Genomic DNA, 25,498 nt, shown 5'->3' with positions numbered 1-25,498 from the left:
GTCTTCTCGGTGGAGAGGTCAGATCTGTGTCCTCCTGTCAGCAGTGCAGGAGGAGCAGACGTCAGTCAGCGGTGCAGGAGGAGCAGACGTCAGTCAGCAGTGCAGGAGGAGCAGACATCAGTCAGCAGTGCAGGAGGAGCAGACATCAGTCAGCAGTGCAGGAGGAGCAGACATCAGTCAGCAGTGCAGGAAGAGCAGACATCAGTCAGCAGTGCAGGAGGAGCAGACGTCAGTCAGCAGTGCAGGAGGAGCAGACATCAGTCAGCGGTGCGGGAGGAGCAGACGTCAGTCAGCAGTGCAGGAAGAGCAGGCGTCAGTCAGCAGTGCAAGAGGAGCAGACATCAGTCAGCAGTGCAGGAGGAGCAGACATCAGTCAGCAGTGCAAGAGGAGCAGACATCAGTCAGCAGTGCAGGAAGAGCAGACGTCAGTCAGCAGTGCAGGAAGAGCAGACGTCAGTCAGCAGTGCAAGAGGAGCAGACATCAGTCAGCAGTGCAGGAGGAGCAGACGTCAGTCAGCAGTGCAGGAGGAGCAGACGTCAGTCAGCAGTGCAAGAGGAGCAGACATCAGTCAGCAGTGCAGGAGGAGCAGACGTCAGTCAGCAGTGCAGGAGGAGCAGACGTCAGTCAGCAGTGCAGGAGGAGCAGACGTCAGTCAGCAGTGCAGGAGGAGCAGACGTCAGTCAGCAGTGCAGGAGGAGCAGACGTCAGTCAGCAGTGCAGGAGGAGCAGACGTCAGTCAGCAGTGCAGGAGGAGCAGACGTCAGTCAGCAGTGCAGGAGGAGCAGACGTCAGTCAGCAGTGCAGGAGGAGCAGACGTCAGTCAGCAGTGCGGGAGGAGCAGACGTCGGTCAGCAGTGCAGGAAGAGCAGACGTCAGTCACCGCTGCAGGAGGAGCAGACGTCGGTCAGCAGTGCAGGAGGAGCAGACGCTGTGTTATCAGACTTTATTATTGAAGTCCTGTCGGCAGTGCAGTTGGAGCAGACCTTGTCTTCTCGGTGGAGAGGTCAGATCTGTGTCCTCCTGTCGGCAGTGCAGTTGGAGCAGACCTTGTCTTCTCGGTGGAGAGGTCAGATCTGTGTCCTCCTGTCGGCAATGCAGTTGGAGTAAACCTTGTCTTCTCGGTGGAGAGGTCAGATCTGTGTCCTCCTGTCGGCAGTGCAGTTGGAGCAGACCTTGTCTTCTCGGTGGAGAGGTCAGATCTGGGTCCTCCTGTCGGCAGTGCAGTTGGAGCAGACCTAGTCTTCTCGGTGGAGAGGTCAGATCTGTGTCCTCCTGTCGGCAGTGCAGTTGGAGCAGACCTTGTCTTCTCGGTGGAGAGGTCAGATCTGTGTCCTCCTGTCGGCAGTGCAGTTGGAGCAGACCTTGTCTTCTCGGTGGAGAGGTCAGATCTGTGTCCTGTCGGCAGTGCAGTTGGAGCAGACCTTGTCTTCTCGGTGGAGAGGTCAGATCTGTGTCCTCCTGTCGGCAGTGCAGTTGGAGCAGACCTTGTCTTCTCGGTGGAGAGGTCAGATCTGTGTCCTCCTGTCGGCAGTGCAGTTGGAGCAGACCTTGTCTTCTCGGTGGAGAGGTCAGATCTGTGTCCTCCTGTCGGCAGTGCAGTTGGAGCAGACCTTGTCTTCTCGGTGGAGAGGTCAGATCTGTGTCCTCCTGTCGGCAGTGCAGTTGGAGCAGACCTTGTCTTCTCGGTGGAGAGGTCAGATCTGTGTCCTCCTGTCGGCAGTGCAGTTGGAGCAGACCTTGTCTTCTCGGTGGAGAGGTCAAATCTGTGTCCTCCTGTCGGCAGTGCAGTTGGAGCAGACCTTGTCTTCTCGGCGGAGAGGTCAGATCTGTGTCCTCCTGTCGGCAGTGCAGTTGGAGCAGACCTTGTCTTCTCGGGGGAGAGGTCACATCTGTGTCCTCCTGTCGGCAGTGCAGTTGGAGCAGACCTTGTCTTCTCGGTGGAGAGGTCACATCTGTGTCCTCCTGTCGGCAGTGCAGTTGGAGCAGACCTTGTCTTCTCGGTGGAGAGGTCAGATCTGTGTCCTCCTGTCGGCAGTGCAGTTGGAGTAGACCGTGTCTTCTCGGTGGAGAGGTCAGATCTGTGTCCTCCTGTCGGCAGTGCAGTTGGAGCAGACCTTGTCTTCTCGGTAGAAAGGTCAGATCTGTGTCCTCCTGTCGGCAGTGCAGTTGGAGCAGATCTTGTCTTCTCGGTAGAGCGGTCAGATCTGTGTCCTCCTGTCGGCAGTGCAGTTGGAGCAGACCTTGTCTTCTCGGTGGAGAGGTCAGATCTGTGTCCTCCTGTCGGCAGTGCAGTTGGAGCAGACCTTGTCTTCTCGGTGGAGAGGTCAGATCTGTGTCCTCCTGTCGGCAATGCAGTTGGAGTAAACCTTGTCTTCTCAGTGGAGAGGTCAGATCTGTGTCCTCCTGTCGGCAGTGCAGTTGGAGCAGACCTTGTCTTCTCGGTGGAGAGGTCAGATCTGTGTCCTCCTGTCGGCAGTGCAGTTGGAGCAGACCTTGTCTTCTCGGTGGAGAGGTCAGATCTGTGTCCTCCTGTCGGCAGTGCAGTTGGAGCAGACCTAGTCTTCTCGGTGGAGAGGTCAGATCTGTGTCCTCCTGTCGGCAGTGCAGTTGGAGCAGACCTTGTCTTCTCGGTGGAGAGGTCAGATCTGTGTCCTCCTGTCGGCAGTGCAGTTGGAGCAGACCTTGTCTTCTCGGTGGAGAGGTCAGATCTGTGTCCTCCTGTCGGCAGTGCAGTTGGAGCAGACCTAGTCTTCTCGGTGGAGAGGTCAGATCTGTGTCCTCCTGTCGGCAGTGCAGTTGGAGCAGACCTAGTCTTCTCGGTGGAGAGGTCAGATCTGTGTCCTCCTGTCGGCAGTGCAGTTGGAGCAGACCTTGTCTTCTCGGTGGAGAGGTCAGATCTGTGTCCTCCTGTCGGCAGTGCAGTTGGAGCAGACCTTGTCTTCTCGGTGGAGAGGTCAGATCTGTGTCCTCCTGTCGGCAGTGCAGTTGGAGCAGACCTAGTCTTCTCGGTGGAGAGGTCAGATCTGTGTCCTCCTGTCGGCAGTGCAGTTGGAGCAGACCTTGTCTTCTCGGTGGAGAGGTCAGATCTGTGTCCTCCTGTCGGCAATGCAGTTGGAGTAAACCTTGTCTTCTCAGTGGAGAGGTCAGATCTGTGTCCTCCTGTCGGCAGTGCAGTTGGAGCAGACCTTGTCTTCTCGGTGGAGAGGTCAGATCTGTGTCCTCCTGTCGGCAGTGCAGTTGGAGCAGACCTTGTCTTCTCGGTGGAGAGGTCAGATCTGTGTCCTCCTGTCGGCAGTGCAGTTGGAGCAGACCTAGTCTTCTCGGTGGAGAGGTCAGATCTGTGTCCTCCTGTCGGCAGTGCAGTTGGAGCAGACCTTGTCTTCTCGGTGGAGAGGTCAGATCTGTGTCCTCCTGTCGGCAGTGCAGTTGGAGCAGACCTAGTCTTCTCGGTGGAGAGGTCAGATCTGTGTCCTCCTGTCGGCAGTGCAGTTGGAGCAGACCTTGTCTTCTCGGTGGAGAGGTCAGATCTGTGTCCTCCTGTCGGCAGTGCAGTTGGAGCAGACCTTGTCTTCTCGGTGGAGAGGTCAGATCTGTGTCCTCCTGTCGGCAGTGCAGTTGGAGCAGACCTAGTCTTCTCGGTGGAGAGGTCAGATCTGTGTCCTCCTGTCGGCAGTGCAGTTGGAGCAGACCTTGTCTTCTCGGTGGAGAGGTCAGATCTGTGTCCTCCTGTCGGCAGTGCAGTTGGAGCAGACCTTGTCTTCTCGGTGGAGAGGTCAGATCTGTGTCCTCCTGTCGGCAGTGCAGTTGGAGCAGACCTTGTCTTCTCGGTGGAGAGGTCAGATCTGTGTCCTCCTGTCGGCAGTGCAGTTGGAGCAGACCTAGTCTTCTCGGTGGAGAGGTCAGATCTGTGTCCTCCTTTCGGCAGTGCAGTTGGAGCAGACCTTGTCTTCTCGGTGGAGAGGTCAGATCTGTGTCCTCCTGTCGGCAGTGCAGTTGGAGCAGACCTTGTCTTCTCGGTGGAGAGGTCAGATCTGTGTCCTCCTGTCGGCAGTGCAGTTGGAGCAGACCTCTCCTCATGTCTCATTAGGTTGTCCCTAGTGAGTGTCCAGGGGCTGAAAATAACCGTCCAGTTAGGTGACACCGGGGCTCGGAGTATTTTTGGAGGAGTGATGACGCGGCTCCGTCCAGTCTGCGAGTCTCACTACATGGCGGTATAACGTCCCGTCCATGATGTGACTTCTCCCTTCCCTTCCAGGGTATATTCATCTCTCGGATCGCGGAGGGTGGAGCTGCCCACCGGGACGGGACCCTCCGAGTCGGCGACCAGGTGCTGTCTGTAAGTAGCCTGCGAGGGGTTAATGTGGGTGCTGGGGACTGTCCCTTGTCACCGATGGCCAACTGTCCGCAGCGGGAGGGGCTGTGTTCGCTCAGGGCGACGGGTTATCAGCAGGTGGAGCAGACTTCGTTCGTGTTCTGTGTAGATGAGAGCGGTCGGTGGTGCAGGTGGAGCAGACCTCGTGTTCTCTGTAGATGAGAGCGGTCGGTGGTGCAGGTGGAGCAGACCTTTTGTTCTCTGTAGATGAGAGCGGTCGGTGGTGCAGGTGGAGCAGATCTCGTGTTCTGTGTAGATGAGAGCGGTCGGTGGTGCAGGTGGAGCAGACCTCGTGTTCTGTGTAGATGAGAACAGTCGGTGGTGCAGGTGGAGCAGACCTCGTGTTCTGTGTAGATGAGAGCGGTCGGTGGTGCAGGTGGAGCAGACCTCGTGTTCTGTGTAGATGAGAGCGGTCGGTGGTGCAGGTGGAGCAGACCTTGTGTTCTGTGTAGATGAGAGCGGTCGGTGGTGCAGGTGGAGCAGACCTCGTGTTCTCTGTAGATGAGAGCGGTCGGTGGTGCAGGTGGAGCAGACCTTGTGTTCTGTGTAGATGAGAGCGGTCGGTGGTGCAGGTGGAGCAGACCTCGTGTTCTGTGTAGATGAGAGCGGTCGGTGGTGCAGGTGGAGCAGACCTCGTGTTCTCTGTAGATGAGAGCGGTCGGTGGTGCAGGTGGAGCAGATCTCGTGTTCTCTGTAGATGAGAGCGGTCGGTGGTGCAGGTGGAGCAGACCTCGTGTTCTGTGTAGATGAGAGCGGTCGGTGGTGCAGGTGGAGCAGACCTCGTGTTCTCTGTAGATGAGAGCGGTCGGTGGTGCAGGTGGAGCAGACCTCGTGTTCTGTGTAGATGAGAGCGGTCGGTGGTGCAGGTGGAGCAGACCTCGTGTTCTCTGTAGATGAGAGCTGTCGGTGGTGCAGGTGGAGCAGATCTCGTGTTCTCTGTAGATGAGAGCGGTCGGTGGTGCAGGTGGAGCAGACCTCGTGTTCTCTGTAGATGAGAGCTGTCGGTGGTGCAGGTGGAGCAGATCTCGTGTTCTGTGTAGATGAGAGCGGTCGGTGGTGCAGGTGGAGCAGACCTCGTGTTCTGTGTAGATGAGAGCGGTCGGTGGTGCAGGTGGAGCAGACCTTGTGTTCTGTGTAGATGAGAGCGGTCGGTGGTGCAGGTGGAGCAGACCTCGTGTTCTGTGTAGATAAGAGCGGTCGGTGGTGCAGGTGGAGCAGACCTCGTGTTCTGTGTAGATGAGAGCGGTCGGTGGTGCAGGTGGAGCAGACCTCGTGTTCTCTGTAGATGAGAGCTGTCGGTGGTGCAGGTGGAGCAGATCTCGTGTTCTCTGTAGATGAGAACAGTCGGTGGTGCAGGTGGATCAGACCTCGTGTTCTGTGTAGATGAGAGCTGTCGGTGGTGCAGGTGGAGCAGACCTCGTGTTCTCTGTAGATGAGAGCGGTCGGTGGTGCAGGTGGAGCAGACCTTGTGTTCTGTGTAGATGAGAGCGGTCGGTGGTGCAGGTGGAGCAGACCTCGTGTTCTCTGTAGATGAGAGCGGTCGGTGGTGCAGGTGGAGCAGACCTCGTGTTCTGTGTAGATGAGAGCGGTCGGTGGTGCAGGTGGAGCAGACCTTGTGTTCTGTGTAGATGAGAGCGGTCGGTGGTGCAGGTGGAGCAGACCTCGTGTTCTCTGTAGATGAGAGCGGTCGGTGGTGCAGGTGGAGCAGACCTCGTGTTCTGTGTAGATGAGAGCGGTCGGTGGTGCAGGTGGAGCAGACCTCGTGCTCTGTGTAGATGAGAGCTGTCGGTGGTGCAGGTGGAGCAGACCTCGTGTTCTGTGTAGATGAGAGCTGTCGGTGGTGCAGGTGGAGCAGACCTCGTGTTCTGTGTAGATGAGAGCTGTCGGTGGTGCAGGTGGAGCAGATCTCGTGTTCTCTGTAGATGAGAACAGTCGGTGGTGCAGGTGGAGCAGACCTCGTGTTCTCTGTAGATGAGAACAGTCGGTGGTGCAGGTGGAGCAGTCTTTATTATCTCTCCTGTGTAGGTGGGGTGTTGCCGTCCGTGTGACGCTCCCCATTCTCTGTATTAACAGTCTTTGACTTCTCTGAATTTCTCTTTCCTCTAACCCTCGGCCCCTCCGGCCGGTGCCCTCTGCTGGCGGGGGACGCTTCGGCCGGTGCCCTCTGCTGGCGGGGGACGCTTCGGCCGGTGCCCTATGCTGGCGGGGGACGCTTCGGCCGGTGCCCTCTGCTGGCGGGGGACGCTTCGGCCGGTGCCCTCTGCTGGCGAGGGACGCTCCGGCCGGTGCCCTCTGCTGGCGGGGGACGCTTCGGCCGGTGCCCTCTGCTGGTGAGGGACGCTCCGGTCGATGCCCTCTGCTGGCGGGGGACGCTTCGGCCGGTGCCCTCTGCTGGCGAGGGACGCTTCGGCCGGTGCCCTCTGCTGGCGGGGGACGCTTCGGCCGGTGCCCTCTGCTGGCGAGGGACGCTCCTGCCGGTGCCCTCTGCTGGCGGGGGACGCTCCGGCCGGTGCCCTCTGCTGGCGGGGGACGCTTCGGCCGGTGCCCTCTGCTGGCGGGGGACGCTCCGGCCGGTGCCCTCTGCTGGTGGGGGACGCTCCGGCCGGTGCCCTCTGCTGGCGGGGGACGCTTCGGCCGGTGCCCTCTGCTGGCGGGGGACGCTTCGGCCGGTGCCCTCTGCTGGCGGGGGACGCTTCGGCCGGTGCCCTCTGCTGGCGGGGGACGCTCCGGCCGGTGCCCTCTGCTGGCGGGGGACGCTCCGGCCGGTGCCCTCTGCTGGCGGGGGACCCTCTGTCCTTCTTGGTAAGCGCGTGTACTGCCTTGTCAGCGCTGACCTCTGTGTGCTCTAATCCGCTGGACCCGGCTGCTGCAGAGCCTCTTCCCTGCGCCCCCCCTGTTACATTGGGGGGGTCATCGCCACTGACTCTGCACATTATTCTAGATCAATGGGGTAGACATGACAGAAGCCAGGCATGATCAGGCAGTAGCCCTGCTTACCAGCACCTCCCCCACCATCAGTCTGCTGGTGGAGAGAGAGCCCCCTCAACCTGGGGCCGCCACAGACCCCCGATCTTCACCCTCCCTGCACAGAGCTCGGCCGCGCTCACCGCCGCCCCCTGCAGACACGGAGAATGGAGAGGCCGAGGAGGACGGCGGCTCCCTGCGCAACCACAGCGCTGACGAGGACGAGTATCCCACCGAGGTGAGGCTCCCGGGATATAGCGGGATTATTGCCAGGGTCTGCCAGGAGGCGCTACTGACTCCCGCCCCTCCATCATTGTGTTCTAGGAGATCTCTCTCATCAAGTCTGGGGGTCCCCTGGGCCTCAGCATTGTGGGGGGCAGTGACCACTCCAGCCATCCTTTTGGAGTTAATGAACCAGGAGTGTTCATCTCAAAGGTGAGTGCTGCCGCGCGTGCTGTCTGCCGTGTAAGCCCCGCCTCTGCTGTGTGCTGTATGCCGTGTAAGCCCCGCCTCTGCTGTGTGCTGTCTGCCGTGTAAGCCCCGCCTCTGCTGTGTGCTGTATGCCGTGTAAGCCCCGCCTCTGCTGTGTGCTGTATGCCGTGTAAGCCCCGCCTCTGCTGTGTGCTGTCTGCCGTGTAAGCCCCGCCTCTGCTGTGTGCGGTCTGCCGTGTAAGCCCCGCCTCTGCTGTGTGCTGTGTCCTCTGTTTAAGCCCCGCTTCTGCTGTGTGTGGTGTCCTTTGTGTAAGCCCCGCTTCTGCTGTGTCCTCCGTGTAAGCCCCACCTCTGCTGTGCTGTGTCCTCCGTTTAAGCCCCGTCTCTGCTGTGTGCTGTGTCCTCTGTGTAAGCCCCGCTTCTGCTGTGTCCTCCGTGTAAGCCCCACCTCTGCTGTGCTGTGTCCTCCGTTTAAGCCCCGTCTCTGCTGTGTTGTCCTCCGTGTAAGCCCCGTCTCTGCTGTGTTGTCCTCCGTGTAAGCCCCGTCTCTGCTGTGTTGTCCTCCGTGTAAGCCCCGTCTCTGCTGTGTTGTCCTCCATGTAAGCCCCGCCTCTGCTGTGTTCTGTCCTCCGTGTAAGCCCCGCCTCTGCTGTGTTGTCCTCCGTGTAAGCCCCGCCTCTGCTGTGTTGTCCTCCGTGTAAGCCCCACTTCTGCTGTGTGCTGTTTGCCGTATAAGCCCTCTCTCTGCTGTGTCCTCCGTGTAAGCCCCGCCTCTGCTGTGTTTCGTCCTCCGTGTAAGCCCCGCCTCTGCTGTGTTGTCCTCCGTGTAAGCCCCGCCTCTGCTGTGTTGTCCTCCGTGTAAGCCCCGCCTCTGCTGTGTTGTCCTCCGTGTAAGCCCCGCCTCTGCTGTGTTGTCCTCCGTGTAAGCCCCGCCTCTGCTGTGTTGTCCTCCGTGTAAGCCCCGCTTCTGCTGTGTGCTGTGTTTGCCGTATAAGCCCTCTCTCTGCTGTGTCCTCCGTGTAAGCCCCGCCTCTGCTATGTGCACACCATCCATCTCCTGGGCCACGCCGCCGCTGTGTGCCTGCCGCCTCCATTGCCACCCTGCCGCTGTGTGTGCGCTGTCTCTGGTCCCGCCACTGCTGTGTGTACAGCCTGCCGCCTCCTGGGTCCCGCCGCTGTGTGCCTGCCGCCTCCTGGGTCCTGCCGCTGTGTGCCTGCCGCCTCCTGGGTCCTGCCACTGTGTGCCCGCCGCCTCCTGGGTCCTGCCGCTCTGTGCCCGCCGCCTCCTGGGTCCCGCCGCTGTGTGCCCGCTGCCTCCTGGGTCCTGCCGCTCTGTGCCCGCCGCCTCCTGGGTCCCGCCGCTGTGTGCCCGCCGCCTCCTGGGTCCTGCCGCTGTGTGTGTACAGCCTGCCGCCTCCTGGGTCCCGCCGCTGTGTGCCTGCCGCCTCCTGGGCCCCGCCTACTTACTCTCTTGATCCCTCCCAGTTGTCGGATCTCTGCTTGCTCTCTGGGATTGTTCTGGCGCCGGCTCCTCCGCTCTTGGCCGTGTGCGGGGGGAATCTTCTGTTACTTTGTATCGTGTCGCTCGTTACATTACCGATTAATGACGGTGTCTCACGTTGCAGGTGATCCCTCGCGGGGTGGCTGCACGCAGCGGTCTCAGGGTGGGGGACCGAATATTAGAGGCTGCGGGTATCGACCTGAGACAAGCTACACACCAGGAGGCTGTGAAAGCTCTGCTGTGCCCCGCTCCGGAGCTCCACCTGCTGGTGAGGAGAGACCCGCCACCTCCTGGCATGCAGGTACCGTGCACCACTAATCTGCTCACCTCCAGAGCTGCACTCACTATTCTGCTGATACATTGTGTCTTATCCTCCAGTCACCTCCAGAGCTGCAGTCTCTGTTCTGCTTTACATAGTTTCTTATCCACAAGCTCCTCCTCTATTACTGCTGACAACCCGCCGGTGTACATGTGAGGTTGTTAGCCCCGCCCCCTTGTCTGTCTTGCGCTCATTTCTCTCTTCCTTGTAGGAAATATGCATTGTGAAGGCCCCTGGTGAGAAGTTGGGGATCAGCATTCGAGGAGGAGCTAAGGGCCACCCTGGGAACCCCTCTGACCCCACGGATGAGGGTGTGTTCATCTCTAAGGTGAGGGGGTTGTCTGCCGCTTGTATGTGACTCCTCGGGGGCAGCACATCTGATCCTGCTGACTCCTCCCCCAGGTCAGCTCTTCGGGGGCGGCGGCTCGTGACGGGCGGCTGGCTGTCGGCTCGCGGATCCTGGAGGTGAATCAGCAGAGCTTGCTGGGGATGACGCACACGGAGGCGGTGCAGACGCTGCGCAGCGTCGGGGACACGCTCCTCATCCTGGTCTGTGATGGATTCGATCCTGGCTCCACTAACTCCATTGAGGTAAGATGATGACTCCCGGCGTCCACTCGTCACATGGGGGTTGTCCTCCAGCCTCACCGCCTCCTGGCGTCCACTCGTCACATGGGGGTTGTGCTCCAGCCTCACCACCTCCTGGCGTCCACTCGTCACATGGGGGTTGTCCTCCAGCCTCACCGCCTCCTGGTGTCCACTCGTCACATGGGGGTTGTGCTCCAGCCTCACCGCCTCCTGGCGTCCACTCATCACATGGAGGTTGTCCTCCAGCCTCACCACCTCCTGGCGTCCACTCGTCACATGGGGGTTGTCCTCCAGCCTCACCACCTCCTGGCGTCCACTCGTCACATGGGGGTTGTCCTCCAGCCTCACCACCTCCTGGCGTCCACTCATCACATGGAGGGTGTCCTCCAGCCTCACCGCCTCCTGGTGTCCACTCATCACATGGGGGTTGTGCTCCAGCCTCACCACCTCCTTGTGTCCACTCGTCACATGGGGGTTGTGCTCCAGCCTCACCACCTCCTGGTGTCCACTCGTCACATGGGGGTTGTGCTCCAGCCTCACCACCTCCTGGTGTCCACTCGTCACATGGGGGTTGTCCTCCAGCCTCACCGCCTCCTGGTGTCCACTCGTCACATGGGGGTTGTCCTCCAGCCTCACCGCCTCCTGGCGTCCACTCGTCACATGGGGGTTGTGCTCCAGCCTCACCGCCTCCTGGCGTCCACTCGTCACATGGGGGTTGTCCTCCAGCCTCACCGCCTCCTGGCGTCCACTCGTCACATGGGGGTTGTGCTCCAGCCTCACCGCCTCCTGGTGTCCACTCATCACATGGGGGTTGTGCTCCAGCCTCACCACCTCCTGGCGTCCACTCGTCACATGGGGGTTGTCCTCCAGCCTCACCACCTCCTGGCGTCCACTCATCACATGGGGGTTGTCCTCCAGTCTCACCGCCTCCTGGTGTCCACTCATCACATGGGGGTTGTGCTCCAGCCTCACCACCTCCTGGTGTCCACTCGTCACATGGGGGTTGTCCTCCAGCCTCACCGCCTCCCGGTGTCCACTCGTCACATGGGGGTTGTGCTCCAGCCTCACCGCCTCCCGGTGTCCACTCGTCATATGGGGGTTGTCCCCCAGCCTCACCGCCTCCTGGCGTCCACTCCTCACATGGGGGTTGTGCTCCAGCCTTACCGCCTCCTGGCGTCCACTCCTCACATGGGGGTTGTCCTCCAGCCTCACCGCCTCCTGGCGTCCACTCGTCACATGGAGGTTGTCCTCCAGCCTCACCACCTCCTGGCGTCCACTCATCACATGGGGGTTGTCCTCCAGCCTCACCGCCTCCTGGCGTCCACTCGTCACATGGAGGTTGTCCTCCAGCCTCACCACCTCCTGGCGTCCACTCATCACATGGGGGTTGTCCTCCAGCCTCACCGCCTCCTGGTGTCCGCTGTCTTCTCCAGGCGTCTCCAGGAGTCATCGTCAATCCGTTTGCTGCCGGACTTGGAAGGAAGAACAGTATGGAAAGCATCTCCTCCATCGACCGAGACCTGAGCCCCGAGGAGGTGGAACGTCTGCAGAAGGTACGCAGCTCTCGTGAAGTGCAGGTGTGCTGTGCGGGTGTGCTGTGCGGGTGTGCTGTGCGGGTGTGCTGTGCGGGTGTGCTGTGCGGGTGTGCTGTGCATGCAGGTGCTCTGTGCTGTGGCTGCCGCTGTGCTGTGCGTGCGCGCTGTGCTGTGCGGTGGCCGCCGGTGCGCTGTGCTGTGTTACCGCCACTGACTCTCTGCTCTTCTCTGACAGGAGATAGAAATGGGTCGGGAGGTGAAATGGGAGAGAGAGGACATGGAGGAAGTGGTGAGAAAGATCATTCACCCGCTGCCCGCCCCACATTCAGTGCCCCCCGCCCCTCCATACTCCAGTCACAGCCAGAGCTGCAGCACGGCACTGCCAGTATTGTGAGTGCAGCTCTGGAAGTGACTGGAGTATAACACCTGGTATAAGTCAGGGAGGATTTCATGGAGGCATCCGTCGTGGTGCGGAGCCCCTCACCCTCCTGACTCTTCCTGCATCTCCTTCCTTCCCTCCATCGTTCCTTTTCTTCCATCCTTCGTTCCCTCCATTCATCCTTCTCTTCCATCCTTCGTTCCCTCCATCCTTCCTTCTCTTCCATCCTTCGTTCCCTCCATTCATCCTTCTCTTCCTTCCCTCCATCTATCTATCCATCCATCCATCCTTCTCTTCCTTCCATCCATCCATTTATCCATCCTTCTCTTCCATCCATCCTTCTCTTCCATCCATCCTTCCCTCCATCCTTCCTTCCATCCTTCCTTCCTTCCCTCCATCCTTCCTTCCCTCCATCCTTCCTTCCCTCCATCCTTCCTTCCCTCCATCCTTCCTTCCCTCCATCCTTCCTTCCCTCCATCCTTCCTTCCCTCCATCCTTCCTTCCCTCCATCCTTCCTTCCCTCCATCCTTCCTTCCCTCCATCCTTCCTTCCCTCCATCCTTCCTTCCTTCCCTCCATCCTTCCTTCCTTCCCTCCATCCTTCCTTCCCTCCATCCTTCCTTCCCTCCATCCTTCCTTCCCTCCATCCTTCCTTCCCTCCATCCTTCCTTCCCTCCATCTTTCCTTCCCTCCATCTTTCCTTCCCTCCATCTTTCCTTCCCTCCATCTTTCCTTCCCTCCATCCTTCCTTCCCTCCATCCTTCCTTCCCTCCATCTTTCCTTCCCTCCATCTTTCCTTCCCTCCATCTTTCCTTCCCTCCATCTTTCCTTCCCTCCATCTTTCCTTCCCTCCATCTTTCCTTCCCTCCATCTTTCCTTCCCTCCATCTTTCCTTCCCTCCATCTTTCCTTCCCTCCCTCTATCTTTCCTTCCCTCCCTCCATCTTTCCTTCCCTCCCTCCATCTTTCCTTCCCTCCCTCCATCTTTCCTTCCCTCCCTCCATCTTTCCTTCCCTCCCTCCATCTTTCCTTCCCTCCCTCCATCTTTCCTTCCCTCCATCCTTCCTTCCCTCCATCCTTCCTTCCCTCCATCCATCCTTCTTTCTTCCTTCTCTTCCTTCTCCTCCATCCATCCTTCTCCTCCTTCCATCCATACTTCCCTTTCTTCCTTCCTTCCCTCCATACATCCTTCCTTCTCTTCCCTCCATACATCCTTCCTTCCCTCCATCCATCCTTCTTCCTTCCCTCCATCCATCCTGCTCTTCCTTCCCTCCATACATCCTTCCTTCTCTTCCCTCCATACATCCTTCCTTCCCTCCATCCATCCTTCTTCCTTCCCTTCATCCATCCTGCTCTTCCTTCCCTCCATCCATCCTTCTTCCTTCCCTCCATCCATCCTGCTCTTCCTTCCCTCCATCCATCCTTCTTCCTTCCCTCCATCCATCCTGCTCTTCCTTCCCTCCATCCTTCCTTCTCTTCCTTCCCTCCATCCTTCCTCCCCTCTCTCCCTCACCCCCCCTTCCGCCCCCCCCCCGTCTGCTTCCCCCTTTCACGTCTGCTTCTCTCTCCCGTCTCGCCCTCCTCTGTCCTCGGCTCCGGCGCTCGCTGCTCTGACTTTCCTGTCTCTATGAAGGAGAAAATGCGTAAGGAACGTGAGGAGGCTACGAGGCTCCTCGAGGAAGAGGCCAAGGTGAGACCCCGCCCCCGACATTACACAAGAATCACCTGTGTGTCCCAGAAACGCATTCACTAATGTGCAACTACAGAGCTGAAATCTTCCACCTTCCATGTTCAAATTCTGCACAGAGGGTTTTGTTACTTGCACTCTGTTAAGTCTTGTAAAACAGAATAGTGAGTGCAGCTCTGGAGTATAATACAGGAGGTAACTCAGGATCAGTAATGTAATGTATGTACACAGTGACTGCACCAGCAGAATAGTGAGTGCAGCTCTGGAGTATAACACAGGAGGTATCTCAGGATCAGTAATGTATGTACACAGTGACTGCACCAGCAGAATAGTGAGTGCAGCTCTGGAGTATAACACAGGAGGTAACTCAGGATCAGTAATGTATGTACACAGTGACTGCACCAGCAGAATAGTGAGTAGCAGCTCTGGAGTATAATACAGGAGATAACTCAGGATCAGTAATGTATGTACACAGTGACTGCACCAGCAGAATAGTGAGTGCAGCTCTGGAGTATAATACAGGAGGTAACTCAGGATCAGTAATGTATGTACACAGTGACTGCACCAGCAGAATAGTGAGTGCAGCTCTGGAGTATAATACAGGAGGTAACTCAGGATCAGTAATGTAATGTATGTACACAGTGACTGCACCAGCAGAATAGTGAGTGCAGCTCTGGAGTATAACACAGGAGGTATCTCAGGATCAGTAATGTATGTACACAGTGACTGCACCAGCAGAATAGTGAGTGCAGCTCTGGAGTATAACACAGGAGGTAACTCAGGATCAGTAATGTATGTACACAGTGACTGCACCAGCAGAATAGTGAGTAGCAGCTCTGGAGTATAATACAGGCGGTAACTCAGGATCAGTAATGTATGTACACAGTGACTGCACCAGCAGAATAGCGAGTAGCAGCTCTGGAGTATAATACAGGAGGTAACTCAGGATCAGTAATGTATGTACACAGTGACTGCACCAGCAGAATAGCGAGTGCAGCTCTTGAGTATAATACAGGAGGTAACTCAGGATCAGTAATGTAATGTATGTACACAGTGACTGCACCAGCAGAATAGTGAGTGCAGCTCTGGAGTATAACACAGGAGGTATCTCAGGATCAGTAATGTATGTACACAGTGACTGCACCAGCAGAATAGTGAGTGCAGCTCTGGAGTATAACACAGGAGGTAACTCAGGATCAGTAATGTATGTACACAGTGACTGCACCAGCAGAATAGTGAGTAGCAGCTCTGGAGTATAATACAGGAGATAACTCAGGATCAGTAATGTATGTACACAGTGACTGCACCAGCAGAATAGTGAGTGCAGCTCTGGAGTATAATACAGGAGGTAACTCAGGATCAGTAATGTATGTACACAGTGACTGCACCAGCAGAATAGTGAGTGCAGCTCTGGAGTATAATACAGGAGGTAACTCAGGATCAGTAATGTAATGTATGTACACAGTGACTGCACCAGCAGAATAGTGAGTGCAGCTCTGGAGTATAACACAGGAGGTAACTCAGGATCAGTAATGTATGTACACAGTGACTGCACCAGCAGAATAGTGAGTAGCAGCTCTGGAGTATAATACAGGCGGTAACTCAGGATCAGTAATGTATGTACACAGTGACTGCACCAGCAGAATAGCGAGTAGCAGCTCTGGAGTATAATACAGGAGGTAACTCAGGATCAGTAATGTATGTACACAGTGACTGCACCAGCAGAATAGCGAGTGCAGCTCTTGAGTATAATACAGGAGGTAACTCAGGATCAGTAATGTAATGTATGTACACAGTGACTGCACCAGCAGAATAGTGAGTGCAGCTCTGGAGTATAACACAGGAGGTATCTCAGGATCAGTAATGTATGTACACAGTGACTGCACCAGCAGAATAGTGAGTGCAGCTCTGGAGTATAACACAGGAGGTAACTCAGGATCAGTAATGTATGTACACAGTGACTGCACCAGCAGAATAGTGAGTAGCAGCTCTGGAGTATAATACAGGAGGTAACTCAGGATCAGTAATGTATGTACACAGTGACTGCACCAGCAGAATAGTGAGTGCAGCTCTGGAGTATAATACAGGAGGTAACTCAGGATCAGTAATGTAATGTATGTACACAGTGACTGCACCAGCAGAATAGTGAGTGCAGCTCTGGAGTATAACACAGGAGGTAACTCAGGATCAGTAATGTATGTACACAGTGACTGCACCAGCAGAATAGTGAGTGCAGCTCTGGAGTATAACACAGGAGGTAACTCAGGATCAGTAATGTATGTACACAGTGACTGCACCAGCAGAATAGTGAGTAGCAGCTCTGGAGTATAATACAGGAGGTATCTCAGGATCAGTAATGTATGTACACAGTGACTGCACCAGCAGAATAGTGAGTGCAGCTCTGGAGTATAACACAGGAGGTAACTCAGGATCAGTAATGTATGTACACAGTGACTGCACCAGCAGAATAGTGAGTAGCAGCTCTGGAGTATAATACAGGAGGTAACTCAGGATCAGTAATGTATGTACACAGTGACTGCACCAGCAGAATAGTGAGTGCAGCTCTGGAGTATAATACAGAAGGTGGTAACTCAGGATCAGTAATGTATGTACACAATGACTGCAGCAGCAGAATAGTGAGTTCAGCTCTGGAGTATAATACAAGAGGTAGCCTGGGATCAGTGCAGGGTCTGGTATGTGTGTGTGCTTAGTGGCGGTATATGGGGCAGTTGTCCTGTTTGTGGCTTTCCGGCTGCATTGATGGGAATTTTTGGATTTGCTGACTTTATATTCAGTGATTTTGTTTTTAGATTTTTGGTTCTTGGCCGCAGCTCAGTGATGAGACTTTCTGGTCCTGGGCCGCAGCTCAGTGATGAGACTTTCTGGTCCTGGGGCGCAGCTCAGTGATGACACTTTCTGGTCCTGGGCTGCTGCTCAGTGATGAGACTTTCTGGTCCTGGGCCGCAGCTCAGTGAGCCTTTCTGGTCCTGGGCCGCAGCTCAGTGATGAGCCTTTCTGGTCCTGGGCCGCAGCTCAGTGATGAGCCTTTCTGGTCCTGGGCCGCAGCTCAGTGATGAGACTTTTTGGTCCTGGGCCGCAGCTCAGTCATGAGACTTTTTGGTCCTGGGCCGCAGCTCAGTCATGAGACTTTCTGGTCCTGGGCCGCAGCTCAGTGATGAGACTTTTTGGTCCTGGACCACAGCTCAGTCATGAGACTTTCTGGTCCTGGACCGCAGCTCAGTCATGAGACTTTCTGGTCCTGGACCGCAGCTCAGTCATGAGACTTTCTGGTCCTGGACCGCAGCTCAGTCATGAGACTTTCTGGTCCTGGGCCGCAGCTCAGTGATGAGACTTTCTGGTCCTGGGCCGCAGCTCAGTGATGAGACTTTCTGGTCCTGGACCGCAGCTCAGTCATGAGACTTTCTGGTCGTGGGCCGCAGCTCAGTGATGAGACTTTCTGGTCCTGGGCCGCAGCTCAGTGATGACTTTCTGGAGTCGCCGCTGACGTTTATCATCGTTGTCCTTCTCTGTGATTTGATGCTAGAAAAGATCTTGTATTTAAATGCAATAAATTACTAAAAAGTAAGATGTAAAAATTGATAAAAAGCTTAATGTTTTCTTAAAGGGGTTTTCCACAGTTGGAGCACGTTGTGCTCAGTAGATCGTGGATTAATAATAATATGCAGTGGATGTGCTAAACCCCCGCGGTCCTGTGCGGAGATAATGTTATGAATTCCTCCTGTATGTGCTGTGTGATGTCTGACCAGGTAGGGATGGCAGATACCAAAAGTGAGTCTGCAGGCAGCACAGCTGGGATGTCGGCTGCTGCTTTCTGTGAGGTGAAACATCTCCATGCTTGTTATTACACAATATTTTACCTCACATGCAGCAGCAGCTCCGATCCCAGCTGTCCTGCCTGTATACTCTGTGTGGTCCGAACACTCATTGTATGTGACCTGACTCTGATGCATCACCTCTGAGAGGTCAGAATGAGCCTGGCACACAGGCAAGACAGGCAGTGTTGTCATAGGGGCAGGGGAGCTTGTCTTATGTCTGTGGGGCACAGGATGGCGCCGTCCTCGCCCTTCTCTCATCTCCTCTGTTATTTGCAGGGATTCACTGCCACCACCACGACTACTGAACCAGCCAAACTCGACTACAAGACCCTGGCAGCTCTGCCCAGTAGCGGTTTACCCAAAGGGAACAGGGTAGGTGGGCACAGAGGATGCCAGACCCTCACCACACCCGCGGCGTCTGGTGACTGCAAACTGAACACAAGCAACGTGTAAGCGGGAAACGCACCGATCAGTGCAGGGCGCCCAATCCACAGGCGGCTCATTGTGCCAGGCAGGGGGAGGCCAGTGGACTTCTCTGCTGATGACTGGCATTGAGCTGACTGACTGGTCTAGGGACTGATGGTGCGTTCTCGAATTGGCAAAGTGGTTGGCTCCTGGCTGTGAGGTTGGTGCTGGGCCGTGGTGGGTTCCTGGCTGTGAGGTTGGTGCTGGGCTGTGGTGGGTTCCTGGCTGTGAGGTTGGTGCTGGGCTGTGGTGGGTTCCTGGCTGTGAGGTTGGTGCTGGGCTGTGATGGGCTCCTGGCTGTGAGGTTGGTGCTGGGCTGTGGTGGGTTCCTGGCTGTGAGGTTGGTGCTGGGCTGTGGTGGGTTCCTGGCTGTGAGGTTGGTGCTGGGCTGTGATGGGCTCCTGGCTGTGAGGTTGGTGCTGGGCTGTGGTGGGTTCCTGGCTGTGAGGTTGGTGCTGGGCTGTGGTGGGCTCCTGGCTGTGAGGTTGGTGCTGGGCATTGGTTGGCTTCTGGCTGTGAGGTTGGTGCTGGGCAGTGGTGGGTTCCTGGCTGTGAGGCTGGTGCTGGGCTGTGGTGGGTTCCTGGCTGTGAGGTTGGTGCTGGGCTGTGGTGGGCTCCTGGCTGTGAGGCTGGTGCTGGGCTGTGGTGGGTTTCTGGCTGTGAGGTTGGTGCTGGACAGTGGTGGGTTTCTGGCTGTGAGGTTGGTGCTGGACAGTGGTGGGTTTCTGGCTGTGAGGTTGGTGCTGGACAGTGGTGGGTTCCTGGCTGTGAGGTTGGTGCTGGGCTGTGGTGGGTTCCTGGCTGTGAGGTTGGTGCTGGGCTGTGGTGGGTTCCTTGTTGTGAGGTTGGTACTGGGCTGTGGTGGGTTCCTTGTTGTGAGGTTGGTGCTGGGCAGTGGTGGGTTCCTGGCTGTGAGGTTGGTGCTGGGCTGTGGTGGGTTCCTGGCTGTGAAGTTGGTGCTGGGCAGTGGTGGGTTCCTGGCTGTGAGGTTGGTGCTGGGCTGTGGTGGGTTCCTGGCTGTGAGGTTGGTGCTGGGCTGTGGTGGGTTCCTGGCTGTGAGGCTGGTGCTGGGCAGTGGTTGGCTCCTGGCTGTGAGGTTGGTGCTGGGCAGTGGTGGGTTCCTGGCTGTGAGGCTGGTGCTGGGCGGTGGTGGGTTTCTGGCTGTGAAGTTGGTGCTGGGTTGTGGTGGGTTCCTGGCTGTGAGGTTGGTGCTGGGCTGTGGTGGGCTCCTGGCTGTGAGGTTGGTGCTGGGCTGTGGTGGGTTCCTTGTTGTGAGGTTGGTGCTGGGCTGTGGTGGGTTCCTGGCTGTGAGGTTGGTGCTGGGCATTGGTTGGCTTCTGGCTGTGAGGTTGGTGCTGGGCAGTGGTGGGTTCCTGGCTGTGAGGCTGGTGCTGGGCAGTGGTGGGTTCCTGGCTGTGAAGTTGGTGCTGGGCTGTGGTGGGTTCCTGGCTGTGAGGCTGGTGCTGGGCTGTGGTGGGTTTCTGGCTGTGAGGTTGGTGCTGGACAGTGGTGGGTTTCTGGCTGTGAGGTTGGTGCTGGACAGTGGTGGGTTTCTGGCTGTGAGGTTGGTGCTGGGCTGTGGTGGGTTCCTGGCTGTGAGGTTGGTGCTGGGCTGTGGTGGGTTCCTGGCTGTGAAGTTGGTGCTGGGCAGTGGTGGGTTCCTGGCTGTGAGGTTGGTGCTGGGCTGTGGTGGGTTCCTGGCTGTGAGGTTGGTGCTGGGCAGTGGTGGGTTCCTGGCTGTGAGGTTGGTGCTGGGCTGTGGTGGGTTCCTGGCTGTGAAGTTGGTGCTGGGCTGTGGTGGGTTCCTGGCTGTGAGGCTGGTGCTGGGCAGTGGTTGGCTCCTGGCTGTGAGGTTGGTGCTGGGCAGTGGTGGGTTCCTGGCTGTGAGGCTGGTGCTGGGCGGTGGTGGGTTTCTGGCTGTGAAGTTGGTGCTGGGTTGTGGTGGGTTCCTGGCTGTGAAGTTGGTGCTGGGTTGTGGTGGGTTCCTGGCTGTGAGGTTGGTGCTGGGCTGTGGTGGGTTCCTGGCTGTGAGGTTGGTGCTGGGCTGTGGTGGGTTCCTGGCTGTGAGGTTGGTGCTGGGCGGTGGTCGGCTCCTGGCTGTGAGGTTGGTGCTGGGCAGTGGTGGGTTCCTGGCTGTGAGGTTGGTGCTGGGCAGTGGTGGGTTCCTGGCTGTGAGGTTGGTGCTGGGCTGTGGTGGGCTCCTGGCTGTGAGGTTGGTGCTGGGCAGTGGTGGGTTCCTTGTTGTGAGGTTGGTGCTGGGCAGTGGTGGGTTCCTGGCTGTGAGGTTGGTGCTGGGCTGTGGTGGGTTCCTGGCTGTGAAGTTGGTGCTGGGCAGTGGTGGGTTCCTTGTTGTGAGGTTGGTGCTGGGCTGTGGTGGGTTCCTGGCTGTGAGGTTGGTGCTGGGCAGTGGTGGGTTCCTGGCTGTGAGGTTGGTGCTGGGCTGTGGTGGGTTCCTGGCTGTGAGGTTGGTGCTGGGCTGTGGTGGGTTCCTGGCTGTGAGGTTGGTGCTGGGCAGTGGTGGGTTCCTGGCTGTGAGGCTGGTGCTGGGCTGTGGTGGGTTCCTGGCTGTGAGGTTGGTGCTGGGCTGCTGTGAGGTTGGTGCTGGGCCGTGGTGGGTTCCTGGCTGTGAGGTTGGTGCTGGGCAGTGGTGGGCTCCTGGCTTTGAGGTTGGTGCTGGGAAGTGGTGGGTTCCTGGCTGTGAGCTGGGCAGTGGTGGGTTCCTGGCTGTGAGGTTGGTGCTGGCCTGTGGTGGGTTTCTGGCTGTGAGGCTGGTGCTGGGTTGTGGTGGGTTCCTGGCTGTGAGGTTGGTGCTGGGCTGTGGTGGGTTCCTGGCTGTGAGGTTGGTGGTGGGTTCCTGGCTGTGAGGTTGGTGCTGGGCTGTGGTGGGTTCCTGGCTGTGAGGTTGGTGCTGGGCGGTGGTGGGCTCCTGGCTGTGAGGCTGGTGCTGGGCGCTGGTGGGTTCCTGGCTGTGAGGCTGGTGCTGGGCTGTGGTGGGTTCCTGGCTGTGAGGCTGGTGCTGGGCTGTGGTGGGTTCCTGGCTGTGAGGTTGGTACTGGGCTGTGGTGGGTTCCTGGCTGTGAGGTTGGTGCTGGGCTGTGGTGGGTTCCTTGTTGTGAGGTTGGTGCTAGGCTGTGGTGGGTTCCTGGCTGTGAGATTGGTGCTGGGCTGTGTGGGTTCCTGGCTGTGAGGTTGGTGCTGGGCGGTGGTGGGCTCCTGGCTGTGAGGCTGGTGCTGGGCGCTGGTGGGTTCCTGGCTGTGAGGCTGGTGCTGGGCTGTGGTGGGTTCCTGGCTGTGAGGCTGGTGCTGGGCTGTGGTGGGTTCCTGGCTGTGAGGTTGGTACTGGGCTGTGGTGAGTTCCTGGCTGTGAGGTTGGTGCTGGGCTGTGGTGGGTTCCTGGCTGTGAGGTTGGTGCTGGGCTGTGGTGGGTTCCTTGTTGTGAGGTTGGTGCTGGGCTGTGGTGGGTTCCTGGCTGGGAGGTTGGTGCTGGGTTGTGGTGGGTTCCTGGTTGTGAGGTTGGTGCTGGGCGGTGGTGGGTTTCTGGCTGTGAAGTTGGTGCTGGGTTGTGGTGGGTTCCTGGTTCTGAGGTTGGTGCTGGGCTGTGGTGGGTTCCTGGCTGTGAGGTTGGTGCTGGGCGGTGGTGGTTTCTGGCTGTGAGGTTGGTGCTGGGCGGTGGTGGGTTTCTGGCTGTGAAGTTGGTGCTGGGTTGTGGTGGGTTCCTGGCTGTGAGGTTGGTGCTGGGCTGTGGTGGGTTCCTGGCTGTGAGGTTGGTGCTGGGCTGTGGTGGGTTCCTGGCTGTGAGGTTGGTGCTGGGCTGTGGTGGGTTCCTGGCTGTGAGGTTGGTGCTGGGCTGTGGTGGGTTCCTGGCTGTGAGGTTGGTGCTGGGCTGTGGTGGGTTCCTTGTTGTGAGGTTGGTGCTGGGCTGTGGTGGGTTCCTTGTTGTGAGGTTGGTGCTGGGCAGTGGTGGGTTCCTGGCTGTGAGGTTGGTGCTGGGCTGTGGTGGGTTCCTTGTTGTGAGGTTGGTGCTGGGCAGTGGTAGGTTCCTGGCTGTGAGGTTGGTGCTGGGCTGTGGTGGGTTCCTGGCTGTGAGGTTGGTGCTGGGCTGTGGTGGGTTCCTGGCTTTGAGGTTGGTGCTGGGCTGTGGTGGGTTCCTGGCTGTGAGGTTGGTGCTGGGCAGTGGTGGGTTCCTGGCTGTGAGGTTGGTGCTGGGCTGTGGTGGGTTCCTGGCTGTGAGGTTGGTGCTGGGCAGTTGTGGGTTCCTGGCTGGGAGGTTGGTGCTGGGCTGTGGTGGGTTCCTGGCTTTGAGGTTGGTGCTGGGCTGTGGTGGGTTCCTGGCTGTGAGGTTGGTGCTGGGCTGTGGTGGGTTCCTGGCTGTGAGGTTGGTGCTGGGCTGTGGTGGGTTCCTGGCTGTGAGGTTGGTGCTGGGCTGTGGTGGGTTCCTGGCTGTGAGGTTGGTGCTGGGCTGTGGTGGGTTCCTTGTTGTGAGGTTGGTGCTGGGCTGTGGTGGGTTCCTTGTTGTGAGGTTGGTGCTGGGCAGTGGTGGGTTCCTGGCTGTGAGGTTGGTGCTGGGCTGTGGTGGGTTCCTTGTTGTGAGGTTGGTGCTGGGCAGTGGTAGGTTCCTGGCTGTGAGGTTGGTGCTGGGCTGTGGTGGGTTCCTGGCTGTGAGGTTGGTGCTGGGCTGTGGTGGGTTCCTGGCTTTGAGGTTGGTGCTGGGCTGTGGTGGGTTCCTGGCTGTGAGGTTGGTGCTGGGCAGTGGTGGGTTCCTGGCTGTGAGGTTGGTGCTGGGCTGTGGTGGGTTCCTGGCTGTGAGGTTGGTGCTGGGCTGTGGTGGGTTCCTGGCTTTGAGGTTGGTGCTGGGCGGTGGTGGGTTCCTGGCTGTGAGGTTGGTATTGACAGGCGGGTGACTTTGGGTTGGGGGAAGGGTTGTGGAATGTGGTGGTTTTTCGGGAATGTGTCATTCCTGGTGTCAGGATCTATTCCTGCCTCCTCTTGGCTGGCAGCTGCCATGCCCGGCGCCCCCCTCCTCCTCCTCCTGTCACTATTTTTGGCCACTCTTGTCCCTCCTGGCAGAGTAGTGTGAGGGGCACAGAGTGGACATCGGAGCTGTGAGTACCGGTCGCATCTCCTTCCTTTCTGTCCCTGTGTGTGGTGACCGGCGCCCGGCTCTGGGGGGGCTGCACTGATCGGCTCTCCTGGTCTGGGGGAGAGGTGGATTGTAGGACGGGGATAGTCTATTACTCTCTGGTATCGGCCACATGGGGTTGGGTAAATACTGAATTTAGCAGTTTTCCCACTGAAGTTCGGGGAGGTGCAGGACGCGTCAGCCATGGGGCCATGGAGCTCGTCCGACTCTGACGGGGTGCACTGGTGAGTCTTACTAGGGATGTCTGTAGGTGGGGGTTGTGGTCTCTAATTTAGAGGGTTCTTGGCTGTGGTCTCTAGTTTGAGGGGATGGCTATGATCTCTATAGTGTGGGAGAAAGGCCTTTGGTCTCTAGGTTGAGAGGGGGGTGCTATGGTCTCTAGTTTGGGGGAGGGCTGTGTTTTTTTAGTTTGGGGGTGTCCGGGCTGTGGTCTCTAGTTTGGGGGGGTCCAGGCTGTGGTGTCTAGTTGGGGGGCTGTGGTCTCTAGTCTGGGGGTTGGTAATTTTCCTTCCCTCACCAGGAGCTTCTGGCTGAGCTGGATGTGCGAGTGTGCGCTCATGAGTCCTGGTGGGCCGGTTATATTCGGTGGTTACCTTATATATAATCTGTGAGGGCCGGCATCATCCTATATGATGTAGTGGAATGAGGCGTTCTGTGGCGCCACCTCTCAGGTCTCCTGATCTCTCCTTGCTGTCAGTGACACAGCAAACGCCTTACATTCTGTGTGGAAACCCCGGACCTCATGCTGCACTGACACATTGATACGATACACCACCACCGATCAGCTGACAGCCGCACGCTGCCATTTACTGACTGCAAGCAGAGATCCTGACAACGCTGGGAGCAGAGGGTCCACTGATGACTGGGGACAGACTGTAGGTAGATTACGCTGTCGCCGGTCACCACTGTGCACTATCCTGATTCCCCCCACACCCTTCTTGTCTAATTCCCCCCACCCCCTTTCTTGTCTGATTCCCCCCCCCCCCCCACACACACTTTTCTTGTCTGGTTTCCACCCCCCCTTTCTTGTCTGGTTTCCACCCCCCACCCCCTTTTTTCCTCGTCTGGTTCCCCCCCTTTTCTTGTCTAATTCCCCCCACCCCCCTTTCTTGTCTGATTCCCCCCCCCCCCCACACACACACTTTTCTTGTCTGGTTTCCCCCCCCTTTCTTGTCTGGTTTCCCCCCCTTCTTGTCTGGTTTCCCCCCCCTTTTCTTGTCTGGTTTCCCCCCCCTTTTCTTGTCTGGTTTCCCCCCCCCTTTTCTTGTCTGGTTTCCCCCCCCTCTTTGTCTGGTTTCCCCCCCCCTCTTTGTCTGGTTTCCCTCCCCCCCTCCTTGTCTGGTTTCCCTCCCCCCCTCCTTGTCTGGTTTCCCACCCCCCCCTCCTTGTCTGGTTTCCCACCCCCCCTCCTTGTCTGGTTTCCCACCCCCCCCTCCTTGTCTGGTTTCCCACCCCCCCTCCTTGTCTGGTTTCCCCCCCCTTTCTTGTCTGGTTCCCCCCCTCTCCTTGTCTGGTCCCCCCCCCCCCTTTTTGTCTGGTTTCCACCCACCCCCCCTCCTTGTCTGGTTTCCCAACCCCCCTCCTTGTCTGGTTTCCACCCACCCCCCCCTCCTTGTCTGGTTTCCCAACCCCCCTCCTTGTCTGGTTTCCCTCCCCCCCCCTCCTTGTCTGGTTTCCAACCCCCCTTCTTGTCTGGTTTCCACCCACCCCCCCCCTCCTTGTCCCTCTGGTTTCCCAACCCCCCCCTCCTTGTCTGGTTTCCCACCCCCCCCCCCTCCTTGTCTGGTTTCCCAACCCCCCCCTCCTTGTCTGGTTTCCCACCCCCCCCTCCTTGTCTGGTTTCCCACCCCCCCCTCCTTGTCTGGTTTCCCACCCCCCCCCCTCCTTGTCTGGTTTCCCACCCCCCCCTCCTTGTCTGGTTTCCCACCCCCCCCTCCTTGTCTGGTTTCCCACCCCCCCCTCCTTGTCTGGTTTCCCCACCCCCCCCTCCTTGTCTGGTTTCCCACCCCCCCTCCTTGTCTGGTTTCCCCCCCCTTCTTGTCTGGTTCCCCCCCTCTCCTTGTCTGGTCCCCCCCCCCCCCTTTTTGTCTGGTTTCCACCCACCCCCCCCTCCTTGTCTGGTTTCCCAACCCCCCTCCTTGTCTGGTTTCCCTCCCCCCCCTCGTCTGGTTTCCCAACCCCCCCTTCTTGTCTGGTTTCCACCCACCCCCCCCCTCCTTGTCTGGTTTCCCAACCCCCCTCCTTGTCTGGTTTCCACCCCACCCCCCCTTGTCTGGTTTTC

The 25,498-nt window shown here is 58.1% G+C and overlaps 1 protein-coding gene across 1 annotated transcript in view; it reads left to right on the top strand.

Moving 5' to 3' along the window:
• The window catches only part of SCRIB (scribble planar cell polarity protein), a 131,652-nt gene that overhangs the window by 91,539 nt on the left and 14,615 nt on the right, over positions 1-25,498 (top strand). The window contains exons 19-28 of the mRNA XM_075315980.1: positions 4,257-4,337; positions 7,315-7,575; positions 7,662-7,772; positions 9,395-9,571; positions 9,801-9,917; positions 9,992-10,180; positions 11,611-11,730; positions 11,948-12,001; positions 13,723-13,779; positions 17,889-17,988. Of these exons, the coding sequence (XP_075172095.1) occupies positions 4,257-4,337; positions 7,315-7,575; positions 7,662-7,772; positions 9,395-9,571; positions 9,801-9,917; positions 9,992-10,180; positions 11,611-11,730; positions 11,948-12,001; positions 13,723-13,779; positions 17,889-17,988 (1,267 nt within the window). The remainder of the gene's footprint in view (positions 1-4,256; positions 4,338-7,314; positions 7,576-7,661; positions 7,773-9,394; positions 9,572-9,800; positions 9,918-9,991; positions 10,181-11,610; positions 11,731-11,947; positions 12,002-13,722; positions 13,780-17,888; positions 17,989-25,498) is intronic.

Source organism: Anomaloglossus baeobatrachus, chromosome 6 (assembly GCF_048569485.1).
Source record: "Anomaloglossus baeobatrachus isolate aAnoBae1 chromosome 6, aAnoBae1.hap1, whole genome shotgun sequence".
NCBI lineage: Eukaryota > Metazoa > Chordata > Amphibia > Anura > Aromobatidae > Anomaloglossus > Anomaloglossus baeobatrachus.
The sequence above is the reverse complement of the archived record's forward strand: the minus strand, read 5'-3'. Positions and strand labels throughout refer to the sequence as shown.